This window comes from Penicillium expansum (assembly GCF_000769745.1).
Source record: "Penicillium expansum strain MD-8 chromosome Unknown contig126, whole genome shotgun sequence".
NCBI lineage: Eukaryota > Fungi > Ascomycota > Eurotiomycetes > Eurotiales > Aspergillaceae > Penicillium > Penicillium expansum.
In genome coordinates this window covers 50,200-64,218 of record NW_015971383.1, presented here as the reverse complement: position 1 = coordinate 64,218, position 14,019 = coordinate 50,200, and the positions used below count along the sequence as shown (strand labels likewise).

Sequence of the window (14,019 nt, the reverse complement as noted above, 5' to 3'; positions counted from 1 at the left end):
AGATAGAGAGAATATGCTGGTAGATTTCCTAGCTACCCTTGCTACTCTTCTGGATGCTTGCGTAACCAGCTTCCTCTGCAACATGCAGCTCCGGAAGAGGATCAAGCTCTTTGTACAAATCAATGTATCCAGCAACGACACAGGTACGAGCAGCATGATAGATCATATTTGGGTATCGTTGAACAAGCGCCCGCAGAGCATTCTCGCTTGGAACATCTGGATGCCAAATACAGTAAGTCGCCTCGTCGGGTTCGGAGATGGTTGGAGTGATACCGCCCATCGTATCACGGGCATTCAAGGCTCGCGTCAACTCTTCAAGTCACCCCACGAAGCTCCTGGGCGTAGCCATAGTGATATCTGATGCCGTGAATAATACACAGCTGACGTACCCAGTCGCCAAAAGTCTTTGGAAGCTGTTGCCCGTGAACTGTCTCTTTGCAATCCTCTGCAATGTACTTGACAATTGAGATTCCCCTTTCAATGAACCTGGTGAGGCAATACATACCGCTAAGTGGGGGACAGTCGCCCGAAGGTTCGCGGTGGGGAGCCCATGAGAGTTACAGTCAAAGCCCGTTGAAATGGAAGGATCAAGGGCAAGGAAATCCTTCTAAATTATGAAGGTACACAACACAGTGAGGGCTATGTTATCTTTGAAGGTCCCGAGGTGAGGTCTTGTTGTATTATCTAATCGTATTCTAGCATACCTAGCCCTGGAGGTAATTAGGTAGTCTTGGCATGCTTCATCTATTAAATGATGTAGTTCGCTGACACCCTCTGGATCAAAGCCTGGTACCTAAAGTACTGCTCTTGTGCCTTGCAATGCACTATTTGGGATAATTTCCGTTTAATTATGTCTACTATACTTGTTCAAAAAGACAAAAAGGAAATAGACTTAGAGACAACCAAATAGCATTGGTGGTGCTACCATCTTCTAGAAGAGACATATGTACTGATATATATCTTCCGATCTCCCTGGAAGTTGGGGGCGACGGCCGACTTCATATGTCCCGCTCTCTCTGATTATAATTATAAAGAGGTCATGTATTGTCGCTAATACCCAGAACTGTCCCTCCATTTTGAGGTTGTTAAAGGATTGAACCCGACAACTGCACCAGCAGGCATTTTTCCTAGACACCTGCATGGATGATATGATCACAAAATTGATAGATTTCCCAGTCGCTTGCTTTTTTATTCTGTAGATAAAGTGAAGCAGAGGTAGCTGTGCTTAGCATCCACCAGCTTCTAGATATATATTCAGCTGATTAGGTTTATGTATTTCTCGACATTGCTGCTTGTTATTAGCTGTTCCATGTCCATTTTTAGTCTCTATGGAGTCATCGAGAGTCTTAGTAAAGGTTTATCTATGTAGCTATTTCTATCCTACACTCTATTGTCCCAGTATCCTATTGCCTTCCCCAGGCATTTTCCAACTGCCTACTCTGTACTCTACGCTCTTCAATCCTCTCCCCGACAATATTGTACGTTTCGATCGTGAAACTGCGAGCTAGCCATTCCTTAGCCTATCCACAATCTAATTCCATTAGCATTCCTTCTTGCTGACCGACTCTTTCACTAGTTGATATCCCGAGACGACGCAGCTGGCCGACGGAAGCGGGAACGCGACGGGGAGATCAAACGTCTGGCCTTTGCGCCGAGGATGAACATTACTGACTCCTTCTCTGTAGCATGTCATATCAATGAATGATATCACCATGAGCTCTGTAGGGGTGTTAGATCTACTAGATAGACACCATGTTCTTCCATTACCTCGATATCTTTGTGTGTAGCATCCCCCCCTACTTTCCATTCCCCCCCTGGTAAGTGGGCATGGATTTATATTGTATGCTCCTTATCAACTTCAATATTTAAACAAGCATTTACCTGATTGAGAGTAAGAAACTAATAACCTTGTCTACCGCTCAAGTTCCGATCCATGAGTAAAATCTCCCCGGCACCCCCATGGAAAACTAGACAAAATATTACCAGTTCTAGGCGCCATATTTCAAAAAATCCGACTTTAAAAATGCCGCATATTTCCCGAAACATCCAGTAAGAGGTAAAATATTATGAAACAAAAACCAACACTGTGTCACAATCGGCCCTTTTAACTGGGAGTTGTTAGCGCACTAGCCGCGACAGTGCATAGCTACATGCCAGCAAGCCATGGCTTGGAATGTGGTAGGCTGGATGTTCCTCCCAACCTCTGAATTACCCCCTATGTCTCATCTAGAAACCCAGATTCCTGGTCTGCGACAAGTCTTTCTCTGTTAGGAAGGAGCCGAGTCCCTATATGTGGATGAAGAAGAATCCCTCAGCTTCTATGTATCAACTCCAAAACTATTGTAGGCTTTTTGTTTCTGTTTTTAGCCAAACAGCCGATGTCCTTCATTTCATTGATCTACTTGGCGTATTTTAGTGCCAAAAATCAGAGATAAACTACACTAAAGCACACACTAAAGTACCTACCCACAACCCCGGTATCCGGGATCCCCGTGCCCTAATTCAACCAATCAATCACCAAAACACAACCAACGCACAAATAACAGGCTGCTGAGAGACTCCTTTCAAATTAGACAACACCAACCTCTTTTTGCTTTTTTGGATTCTTTCCAGCTTTTGATTCTCCACTGATCATCCCTCCCCTGTTCGTATCAACACAACTCACCGGTCTGTTTCCATCCCACCCATTCCCCAGATTTGTTTCACCTTTTATCTAGCTCTTGATGCTGCCTGACATATAGGATACATCACCGGGTAATAGTATCTATGAAATGATTAATGATAAATTTGATCCGCGAATATGATCTGCATATGCGGGAAATACAGTCTAGGAGCACCTAGAACCTAGAAAGGCAAACCCCGAACCCACTAGGGCGGCAACTCCACAGACATGTAACACCAACACAACATTGCTCTAAAGAAAGAAATTTCCTCGGAGCGTTACCACAGGATCAGGAGCTGAGGTTCTCCCCCTAGCTAGGGGATCGGACGGAATTTTTGCGCGTTCGTGCTGCTGCAGGCTCGTTTTTGATCTTTCCGGTTTCAACACCACCTAGGCCATCCCAGCGGTCGTTAGAGAAGCTTCTTTTGAATATGGCTGTTTTGAGGATGGTGGATATCTGGGGAAAAGGGGTTCGGAAGATTTTTTTGTTATGGTTCGCAATGTTTATTTACATTTCTCTCGACATTTGTAGGTTCGTGGCCTATATTGGTTTGATCATTCAATTTTCTCAACTCTAATTTTCCTCTGTTCTAAGAATAACCCAGCATAAAAAGTCCTGGCTAGGACTTTGTCGATCTTTAATCCTTCATCTCATAGGGTCTTCCATGAACTCATGTTGGCACAAGGAACTCTTGTATTGGACGCTAGAGCCTCAACAGACTAGATAGGTCACGTCCGTCGGCAGAATCTTCTCCAAACACCCTACAACCAGGAAATTGCTTCTACCGGTATCTTATTACTTTGCTTTTTCTCTTTTTCTCAAGCAGGTTGGATTGGCCCACTAGGTCTAATTGGCCCGGATGCCACTTAGCTTTCCCCAGAAGCTCTCTGTGGCTACCCGCTCAGGATGGAACATTCCAAAACTGCCCGAGCCACCGCCAAGTCATGGATATTTATACAGTTTTTCGATCAGGTAGACCTGCAGGCGGGTGCATAGCCCTGTCCAGGGTTGTACATGGTGGAGACCAACGACATCCGCGGCATACTATGCTGAGACCGTTGTCAACGGGGATGCAGTTCCGGGGCCAATTCACCCAGCACTCGGGATGAGATTAAATGTAGATATAGAGTGTAAAGAAAAAGAAATATTGAACGGAGATATATTGACTTGGACCTAACGGCCGGGAGGGAAGATTCTCTTCGGGGAGCCGTCGAGAATGCAACTCATCCACTATTCGCTCCCGTTTCATACCTTTCCTAGACATACATTTGCCTCCCACAGGATCGAGGCTAAATCAAGACATGACGCTAGACAATAGAGAAAAGATCTGAAGCGCTCGGTAAGTGGATCATGGGCATACGACCGGGGTTCGTTCAGCTGATTTCCAGACCTGGGATTTCTGACCTGGCTAGGGCTCAGAAACTCTTGAGTACTAACCCATGTCTATATTTCTCTTTGTTCCTCCCTGTCTCCTCTAGAAGCCCAGAACAGGCCGAGATCTTTCTTGCTCATCTAGCAATGGCACGGGCCTCGATTAAGATTAAACGGGCCGAGAGGTTGAAATGAGCTGGCGGAATGATAGACATGGTTCATGTGCCACTGGTTCGATCAACTCATGATGTCTATTAAAAGACCCGGGAGATATCTCTCCCTCGCCTGGCTGTGTCGCCCAGTACATTGATATAAACTTGATATGATTCCATCCCCTATCCTCGACTTCCAACTTTTATATTTTATACTGTCTCTCAAACAATCTCCCCGTGTTCGCAACCTGCAACCTGGGACATTGACGTTACAGCAATACACAGCTTTACCTCCTTTCTCCTGACGGTTGAGTTGCCGACAGATCTGAGACCGCATTGCATTCAACGGCTCGACGTACAGCCCAATCTCCTCCAAGACCGATCTCTCAAAAGCCACAAAGCCGTGCCATTTTGAAGCATAGCTGCTACTTGAAAGTTACTGCAGGCTTTTGTCTTCTCATTGAACTCACTCAAAGAAGCTTTTGCAATACCAATCACTCGTGGCATTGCCTCCTAGTAGTAAATTGCGTGCTATCGTGTGCATACAGTAAGTGATACCCAATCAGTTCTCACCGTTCTGGTGAAACCTCTCCATATGTAGAACATATCACTAACCTCTTATAACGGTCAGCCCTGCAGTTCTCCTCAAATTCTCCACACTATATCCAGTGTGTACTGGTTTCCAAAAGGGAAAATCTCCGGGATAGCGGTCTTCCACACCCAGCGACAACCCGCGTACAACACTCGCCAGCAATTGCGGTGAAGCGTGGAAGACAATAACCCCTCTATCCTGCTCATCATACTTTTTGTAATTGTTTTATTTTAATTACTCTCTGTGGTCAATATGGCAGATGTGCTGGCTATTTCTGGGGTGCCGAAGCCATGGATGGACCATCCGAAGGAGTACAATCATGTGTCGCTTGAACATATATCCGCCTACTCGTCAAGTTTCCTTGGGAGTTCGGATGATCTTGATAAACAGCTTTCCTCTTCCCGCACAGATTGGTACTCAGCCTTCTACCCCTCCACAAAAGATTCTCCCTTGGACTTTCATTTGCTTCACTACCCTTACCCAACCATTCAATCCCAACAACGTCCTCGAAAGCCTGTTGAAGCTATGCTAAACCAGCATCGTTTGGCAGGACATTCCATGCCTCCTATCGAGGACAGGCGCTACATGCCCCTCCGAGTGGAAGAACCACGCAGCGCCGCGTATTCGCAAAACGTGTCTCCATTCACGAAGCGGCTGGACCTGAGCAGCACTCTTTCAAGCAACGGAAGCACTTATTGTGAATCCGATCTTGATTCGCTGGACCACTTTGACGAGCCTTTCACAACTCAGCACATGGAATCACACGCAGGGCTAGTTCATCCAACACCACGGAGCAACATGTTCACGGTGGCTAGCAATTCATTCCTCCTGGGCACTGAACAAACGCCTGGTCTCTCACCCTTTGGGGTCTCAGATTCCCCACAGAACGAGCAGGCCATTTCCAACGCTCAGTTCAATCTCCCAAACCCAAACAGCGCCAACTATCCCATGAGCTTACCCCTCAATACTCACTCACACAACGCGCATCTCGTGTCATCATCCATCACACCTCCAGATGCAAGACCTGTAGATTATGGCGAGGCCATGCCATGGTCTTTCTATCAACCAGCCAACCCAACCGATATCTGGTATCCTACTCGCGACCCCAGCGGTTCATCCGAGGACGACGACTGGCAAACCCACAACGGCTACAGTGCACCTTGGCCTGTCTCAAATGCATACATAAGCTCAAACGAATGTAACGAGCTAGCGGCCCACATTTATGGACCGAGCAATGGACTACCCATGCCCTCTTTTGGACCATCGCCTATGACTTTGGGCTCATCCATGCCAACCGGGCCCATGAGACACGTATCCCATTTACCAGTTTGTGGACCCTACGTACCCTCCATCGAGGCTCCTCGGTATCAGCCCCAACCACACCCAATGTACCTCCCAAGCACACAGCCCGTTGCCACGGACACAGAATTTGGATCCCCGGACCAGAAGCCAGCGAACAGCCTCAGTCCATCCTTCTCTGCCTCGACCAATGAAGAGGAAAGATCCCCGCAGCAGAGTGGAGAGGAACAAGGCAGCATTGAAGCCGGTGTGCACTACAGCGACGAGCGGAACACATTCCTCATCGACTGCAAGCGCCGCGGGCTATCCTACAAGGACATCAAGCGAGTTGGTGGGTTCAAGGAGGCGGAGTCTACACTGCGAGGTCGGTATCGCACTCTCACCAAGTCTAAAGACCAGCGAGTGCGAAAGCCAAAATGGCAGGACAAGGATGTGAGTTACGAAACTGTTCTTTGCTTTTGCCCAAGAGAGGAGCCCAAACTAACTTGATCCCATTATAATAGCTCCGGCTCCTTTGCCAAGCTGTCACCATCCACGCTGAATCACACGACACCTACAGCTCGCTGGTCAACGCTAGCATCAACATGAATGAGCCACCGAAGGTATCTTGGAAGAAGGTTGCCGAGCACATTTGGGCGAATGGCGGATCTTACCATTTTGGTAATGCCACCTGCAAGAAGAAGTGGTGCGAGATTAACAACATCACTCTTTGATTTGGATCATTGAATAAATACTCTACGACTAAGGGTGAATTTGGTTCTTTTTGTCTCTTCTCTCTTTTGATATGCAAACATACTTTAGCAAATGTGTCTACATTTTGTGTTTTATTTTTATTCAGCTGGTCTGAGTCTTTTGTTGTAGCGCTGTCTCTGTATAATTTTCCGCTTGGTTGCTTTCTGAATATTGGAGTACAATGTTTTATTTACATATAATTGAGATTAAGTTAAGATGTACTAGCTGATATCTGATGTGATAAATTTATAGTTATATTGAGATCTATCAGATCGCAACCTCGTCCCTCAAACCTGAAGTTCAAGTTTGAAGGGCGCGATCCGTTAGCGTCTTTAATGTCGAAACAACGCGACAAACATTTCAAAGCAAAACAAGGCAAAACATGCCCCGGTGAGCTTTCAAACTCCGGTGGCAAGACGGGCCAGGAGTGGAGTGAGCATCCACGGTGCATCTGTTGGCCCGAGATGAAGCAGAAAAGTCTCTAGGAGCACCTTTCTTGTGAGTTCATCCAGGATGCGACAGAGGTGGAGGCCAAGTAGTACCTTGGCGTCCTCGATCCTCAACGCGAGTTTGTCGCGCTCTTCGTTGAGGTTTTCATCCAGGCCCTCTTTGCGATCTAGCATAATTGCCAACACCGTGATTCCATCCAGGATATCTTCTTCAGCAGTCTCTTGGCGTACCGGAGTAGTTCTCTGGAGGGGCCGTGTGCCACCTTCGCTGGTATTTACCGCCATGGTCTCCGATGAGCATGAGAGTGCACCGGATTCGGAAGAATCAGAGCTGCCGGACGAGACCGAGGATGTAGGGGATACGGAAGATGCGGAGGATAAGGGAGAGTGGGTAGAGAAGTGGGTAGAGAACGGGCCAGAGGTAAAGAAGGATGTTGATGAGAGGGAGGAGGAGGTGGCGGTATGCAAAGTTGAAAGAATCAGGTCATTTTTATGGTACTCCATAATCAGATGTTGGAGGTATAAGTAGTTTCAGTTGGATAATTTGCAAGAATTGGATCAATGGTGTCAGTCAGACAGTTCTTAAGAGTTAACCTTGAAAAGTATTGGTGAATTTGAGGCGATGTAGGAAGGTGCAGGAAGTCCGAGAGATATGTAGTATAAATAGTGCTTCAGTAAGAAAGGTTTCTATAAGGCTAGGCTATGTGGTTACAGTGGAGGAAGTTGCAAGAGTTCTCCTTTGATGTTCTTAAACCTGAGAGATATTATTGGTATTGAGCTGGGAGAATGTTCTCAATATATAATAACATAGTAATGGTTCACTAGAGCCTTATTGATCTAGCATTCAGTTTCACATACAAGTATCTCTTACTATCACTAGGCAACTATGAGCTATCTCTACTTAAGAGAGAGTATCGGATAGTCAAAGGTGCCACCTAGTATCAGCGTTCAATGTCACCTCACTTATATATCACTTGGTATCATCAAGTTGCTCACCTTAGACTCAATTTCTATCATATCCCAATACTTTGAGTCTTGTATTTTAGACTTTCAGCTTTCGCTCACCACTCAGTTTTTCCTTTTCACCTCTCACAAGTCACTTCAACTGATTTGAAAGCCATCAAAAGTGCCTCATCAGCTTCCTACCCTGGGCTATTGTCATGAACATTCTTCTTTGTCTCTCTACAAGATATACATACTTTTTGTACTCGGTGCTCATCCAGTTGACAGTCAGGGCTCGCCTACAGAGAGTACATCTGTCCATGACACTGAACCCCCGCAACAAAGCCCATCGGTACCATCCGCTATGTCGTTCCCTGACAGCCAGAAACGAAAACGGGAGACAACGACCGAAGGCATCCGTCACATGTTCGGCAACTACACAGAACTTGCTACCGACTGCGACCTCATTGATGAAATCGTAATTACGACTGCTATCATTACGGAGATGGATAGAGCACTAAATACGCCTGAAGCACAGCGTATCTTCCTGTTGAGCGAGGAAATTCTCGAGAATAATGAAGGCTGCTCTTTACCCTTCTTCTTTTTAATTCGCTCATTATAATTGTATATTAGTGGGGGATTTACAGGCTTAGAATTAAAGCTATAAATATAGCTTCATTCCTAGGTATAAAGAGATTAGACAGTTTTACAATTTTATTCTATACACCTTTGTGAAAAACTCATTCCAAATTACTGCATGTTGTTTAGTACATTACTCTACTTATAGTATATTATTCAACACATGATTCTGCCGCGCTCATTCATTCAATATCCTCGAATTTTCATGGCTTAGCTAGTCATAGGGATGATATATATCCGGTCCCATGTCGGGATTTTGATGATCTACCTCAGGCAGATAATTTGATCCTCCAGTATTTGGCTCTCTTATTTTCTCTCTCTCCAGCTAGATCAATTCATGCCCATTCTTCAACTTCCGCTTTCCATCGATGGTTTCATTTCGAAAATATGGATAAAGAGTTGGTACTACTCCGACTATCTTCCTTTGCGTGCCTTGCCTTTGCATTCCGCAGGCCAACAACTTTAGATACATAGTTTTTCAAAGTTCATCTCCTCTAAAAAAAAAATACAATTCCGTTCTGTCTCTCTCTGTCGTCTCGTCTGATAGACGTAGAATGTTCATAATTAGGTTGGTGGTTGACGTCTCGGATTTCATTAACCGGGGCATCGATACCCGCTACCCCGAGCGATCGCTCAATAGCCGTGGGGTAGAAAATGCAATAGCCGTAATGAAAATCATCAAGAGAGTCGGAAAAGAAATATTTAACTAATTCCGCCTTGCCAGCTTAGAAATGAATTACTTATAACAGGTTTTACAATTCTTCTTGTACTAGTTACCCGTTGACCATCATCAAGTCCCCATAAACCCTATTCCAAGCACCAACCCCCGATCTATACAACTCAAAAGTCCACCCAAAATGACCAAACCAATCGTCCTCCACCTCGGCGATGACATTCGCTGGAATCATGACCAGTACAGCAAGTTCAAAGATGTCTTTGAGATCCGCCGGTCCTACAGCATGTCTCGGCCGGAGTTTATCCGAGCCCTAAAAGATCGCCAATTCGGCGACTTCTTCGCCATCTACCGCCCATTTTGGAATACTGGAGGTGAGATGGGGAACTGGGATGAGGAGCTTGTCTCGCTGCTCCCAGATTCCTGCAAGGTCTATGCTAGTGCCGGTGCCGGGTTTGATTGGGTTGATACTGCAGCTTTGGCGAAGAAGGGTATGTATGCAATGACACAAAGCTATCCGGAAAACCTATGGAGAAAGCAGCTAACAGGTTTCAATTCATTTAGGAGTTATTTACTGCAATGCCGCTGCAGCCTGCACAGAATCCGTCGCCGATGCCGCAATCTGGCTCATAATCTCAACATTCCGTCTGTTTTCTTGGTCACACATTGCCGCACGCGCTCTGGACGCTGATGCATTTGTCGACGCAAACCGTAACCTGGCAATGGTCTCACACAATCCCAATGGCAACACACTTGGAATCATTGGATTTGGTCAAATTGGACGGCGCACTGCTGAGAAAGCCTTCCTGGCCATGAACATGAAGATTCATTACCATGATATTGTCCAAATGCCCGCACACCTGGAAGCCGTCTCCAAGGCCACATACCACAAGGACATGGACAGCCTCCTCGCTCTTTCAGACTGTGTAATGGTTGCGACGCCATTTAGCGGGGAGACACTCCTCAATGCGTCTCTGCTCGCGAAGATGAAGACCGGCTCGCGACTCATTAACATTGCTCGTGGCAAGCTTCTCGATGAAGGCGCTCTTGTTGATGCCCTGAAGAGTGGCAAGCTCGCCGCTGCTGGATTGGATGTTCACTACGACGAGCCGCATGTTAGTCCGGAGCTTGCAGCCATGAAAAACGTTGAGATGATGGCACACAACGCAGGTGCTTCGGTTGACTCACATATCGGGTTTGAAAGGTTGGGTATGGAGAATATCGTTTCGTTCTATCAGAACGGGAAGGCTATTACCCCCGTTAATGCGCATCTGGTCGCAAAGGCGACAGGTTCTAAGCTATAGACAATGTTATGTTCAAATGGTATAATTGCTGATTGCACCTACCGTGTTGGGCGTTACTCGACGCCCACCTTTCTACCGAATCGCCTTCAGACGACTGCGTACTATAAATTCGTGAGATGGGCCCAAACGGTCTTTCATCCTTACAACTACCTCCCATCCCATCACAAGCAATTGCTTTTTCCAGCGCTAGCTTGTCTTCCAAACCTCTCAAGCGTGTGCAGTATACCTCCACGCCCACCCACCCACACCATCATACCTCTCCTCTCTCCCCAAGCGGCACCTGTACCACCACAAGGTATGTAAACAGAGAAATTGAGACACGTGCCTTACGGCAGTCTCGCCCCATACATGTACCAATTGACCATATGCTAATGTGACTTGACCTATAGCATGAACGGACAGGCCGCCGCCATCACCCCCCTCGGCATCCGACGGGCCTTCGAGGCGGGCATTGTCAACCTCCGGGCTAGCATCGACCGACTTGATGCAATGGCCAACAACCCCCCCTTCAACCCCGCCGAGTTCGAGGCTCTGAGCGAGCAAATCTTGGACACCAAGATTGAGTTCGCGAAGCAGATCCGCCGCTGGCGCAACCGCCGGGACGCCGTCATCCTGGCCAACCTGTACGGCCGGCTCATCGGGGCCATGCCCGATGACGATGGAGTTATCCCCTAAGTGGGATGTGTTCGTGTCTTATGTTTCGAACCCTGGCCCATGCAAGGTGGCTGGTCCATCTTGCATGGGTCCGGGTTCATGAATGAAATTCAAATGCTTCCTCACCAATTCTTCCTTCATTATTAATAGTAAAGTAACATAAATCTCAGAGTAATTAAAGGGTATCATGCGAACAAATAAGCCCAATACATATCCCCCGTTCCTTGGAACCATTGTAGATTGTCACCCTAGTTCTTCATAACCGCCTCCGGTGGTTGAATGCGGCCTGGTGCTTCGATAATTGCGCCAGGAGAGTCAGGTCCAAATTGCACCACTGGTCCATCGTGCGGATGAATTGCCACTTGCACACCGCAGTTCGTACAGAAGTGGTGTGAGTCGTGACACATTTCCATACAGAATGGTAGGAATGCACAACAGATTCCGCCAAAGAGACAGCAACACACGGCGGCCATACTACAAAGTAAATGAGATTAGCATTATCAGAAGTGAGACCGAGCGGCAGGTGAGGTGAGAATATATCAATACTTACGATGTGGCACTAGTGCTCTCCTTGTTCACTCTGGTCTGAACCTCATGGAAACAAAACGGACAACAAATCCGTCCGGGCTCTTCACCAAGTTCCGCCAGAGGGATAACATTCTGAGCAACAGCAACTTGGGGGCCAATTGGTGCGCCTTTCTCGTTGGTTTGTGGCAATGTAACTGCCGGTGCCGGTGCCGTGATTGCGTCTTTCTCGTGTCTATTTGTGTTAGCTTGGCCTGTATTCTTTGAATCGGGAAGCATACTCATCGTATTGTGGAGGAGGTCCACTCTCTGTGGGTATGATCGACATTGGGTCGGATACCGGCAATGATCTTGCTGTGGATGTAGTTGGTTCCTGTGGCGGCGTTGGTCCAGGGGCTGTAAGCGACGCCGTGGGCAACTCTCCGGGCGACGTTGTGGCATCTGCTGGCACTGTATTTGGTACAGTCGTTTCCACTGCTGAATCCGTTGTTGGTTCAGCAGCCTTCACCGATGGAATTGGCAATGCTGACTCTTTGTTGGGTTCCATGGTGGTAATCTGTCCGTAGATCGATAGATAAAAAAAATCAAAACCAATGAGTGCAGCGCCGTCGTTCTTAAATGCCAATGGGGTCAAATGTGGGGCCCAATTCAGAGTACAGTGGATCGAAGAGAATTTGAGGCTTAATGACACAGCTTAAGGGTCTACTCCGTACAAGGCCAATAGACGCGACACGAAAATTGGGCAGTGGATTTTGGCCAATCATGATGGGTCTTTATAGATCACATGGCTTGGCCCCGAGTCTGCGCCCCAGTTACAGTGCCCGGTCAAAGCCCCCTAGGGTCTAGCGAGCTTTCCTTAGCTTAAGAAGATAAGAAAATAAAGGGTCCCCGTGAGTCATGGGTGACTTGCTCTAATATTATGGTGTCATTGATCTTGGTAGTCTAGGCAATTATCTGTTACAAAGTACGAGCGGGAATGAATATATCAAATCGGGTTCCACTGCCGATACTACTAGAAGAATCAGAACAACCCACATCTAATGAAATGTCGAGGGAGCAAATTTGTATCATGTGAAAATACGGGCTAGTATACATTAGGCCTAGTAAGTATAACACTTGTATGAGTAGATCTCAAACTAATTGTACGGGTAGTTATCAGATACCATCGCCGTCGCCGTCGCCCCTGGCGATGGCTACATGGATTGCAACCCACTCCTATATACCCAGGGCGACCAGTACACTCACTTTCCTTCATAGAAAAACCGTTTCTACGAGACTTACCTTTTGCCAATGTTCATTCTCACCACCACAGCATCATATCCACAAATTTACGCCCCCAAGAGCCAAGAGAAAAGGAAGCGCCAATAAAACTACCACCCCCTCCCACGACCCACGCTGCCAAGCCAAGAATTCGTCGAGCAACACTGCGGCCATCAGGCTGCAGAATATGAGTGATATCCCGAGCTTTCACGATAAGTCACAACTCCATGCTGTCATGGCAAACAACCTGCCTCGTGATATCCAGCGGTGTGATGGCCTTTTGATCAAATCTACATCCCAAAGATCACCAGAGAAAGCTATAAATGCTAGGCTGAAAACTTGACTATTTGCAGCAATGCCCGCTCATTTTCTGAACTCGAATCCGCCACTCTATGAACAAGTTAACAGAAGCAATTGGGGTTTACGGAGTCACGTGTGACCCTCCCAGCGCCTTCCTATCTAGGCAGGTGTCTGTTTCTGCGGGGTATCTTCTTTCCAAGGTTGTCTGTCTGCCTTGTCCATCTCGCTTCTGCCTTTTTATGGCTCGTGTTTAGCCTCGCTCGGGGCTCCTGCCATCCAACAGGGTCGGAATTGAGACAACATCAATCATCGTCCCGTTTTCTCTACACGAGTTTGGCCCAAAGCTCTATATTTCCAATGACATCATTCCCCCCATCTGGTGCTTTTCGTTGTTGGTCTATTTATAGCCTTGAAAGAGTTGTGATGAAAATGTAGAATGGACACATCTGAACAAAGGAAACATG

The 14,019-nt window shown here is 46.9% G+C and overlaps 7 protein-coding genes across 7 annotated transcripts; 4 read left to right on the top strand and 3 right to left on the bottom strand.

Moving 5' to 3' along the window:
- Positions 1 to 314: 314 nt before the first annotated feature.
- Positions 315 to 503, bottom strand: PEX2_038100 (uncharacterized protein; the record flags this gene model as incomplete). The annotated part of the gene is made up of 1 exon (XM_016741085.1): positions 315 to 503. One exon carries the CDS (start codon positions 501 to 503, stop codon positions 315 to 317), a length of 189 nt encoding a protein of 62 aa, XP_016596790.1.
- Positions 504 to 1,540: 1,037 nt separating this feature from the next.
- Positions 1,541 to 1,693, bottom strand: PEX2_038090 (uncharacterized protein; the record flags this gene model as incomplete). The annotated part of the gene is made up of 1 exon (XM_016741084.1): positions 1,541 to 1,693. One exon carries the CDS (start codon positions 1,691 to 1,693, stop codon positions 1,541 to 1,543), a length of 153 nt encoding a protein of 50 aa, XP_016596789.1.
- Positions 1,694 to 5,030: 3,337 nt separating this feature from the next.
- Positions 5,031 to 6,790, top strand: PEX2_038080 (uncharacterized protein; the record flags this gene model as incomplete). Its single annotated transcript, XM_016741083.1, has 2 exons — positions 5,031 to 6,509; positions 6,581 to 6,790. The coding sequence occupies 2 exons, from the start codon at positions 5,031 to 5,033 to the stop codon at positions 6,788 to 6,790; spliced, it is 1,689 nt and encodes a 562-aa protein (XP_016596788.1).
- A 751-nt stretch (positions 6,791 to 7,541) lies between these two features.
- On the top strand, positions 7,542 to 8,822 carry PEX2_038070 (uncharacterized protein; the record flags this gene model as incomplete). The annotated part of the gene is made up of 3 exons (XM_016741082.1): positions 7,542 to 7,718; positions 7,973 to 8,028; positions 8,489 to 8,822. 3 exons carry the CDS (start codon positions 7,542 to 7,544, stop codon positions 8,820 to 8,822), a joined length of 567 nt encoding a protein of 188 aa, XP_016596787.1.
- Positions 8,823 to 9,696: 874 nt separating this feature from the next.
- Positions 9,697 to 10,816, top strand: PEX2_038060 (D-mandelate dehydrogenase-like dehydrogenase; the record flags this gene model as incomplete). The annotated part of the gene is made up of 2 exons (XM_016741081.1): positions 9,697 to 10,003; positions 10,077 to 10,816. The coding sequence occupies 2 exons, from the start codon at positions 9,697 to 9,699 to the stop codon at positions 10,814 to 10,816; spliced, it is 1,047 nt and encodes a 348-aa protein (XP_016596786.1).
- Positions 10,817 to 10,932: 116 nt separating this feature from the next.
- PEX2_038050 (uncharacterized protein) lies at positions 10,933 to 11,491 on the top strand (the record flags this gene model as incomplete). Its single annotated transcript, XM_016741080.1, has 2 exons — positions 10,933 to 11,111; positions 11,206 to 11,491. 2 exons carry the CDS (start codon positions 10,933 to 10,935, stop codon positions 11,489 to 11,491), a joined length of 465 nt encoding a protein of 154 aa, XP_016596785.1.
- A 227-nt stretch (positions 11,492 to 11,718) lies between these two features.
- PEX2_038040 (LITAF-like zinc ribbon domain-containing protein) lies at positions 11,719 to 12,542 on the bottom strand (the record flags this gene model as incomplete). The annotated part of the gene is made up of 3 exons (XM_016741079.1): positions 11,719 to 11,944; positions 12,021 to 12,230; positions 12,277 to 12,542. The coding sequence occupies 3 exons, from the start codon at positions 12,540 to 12,542 to the stop codon at positions 11,719 to 11,721; spliced, it is 702 nt and encodes a 233-aa protein (XP_016596784.1).
- Positions 12,543 to 14,019: the final 1,477 nt, after the last annotated feature.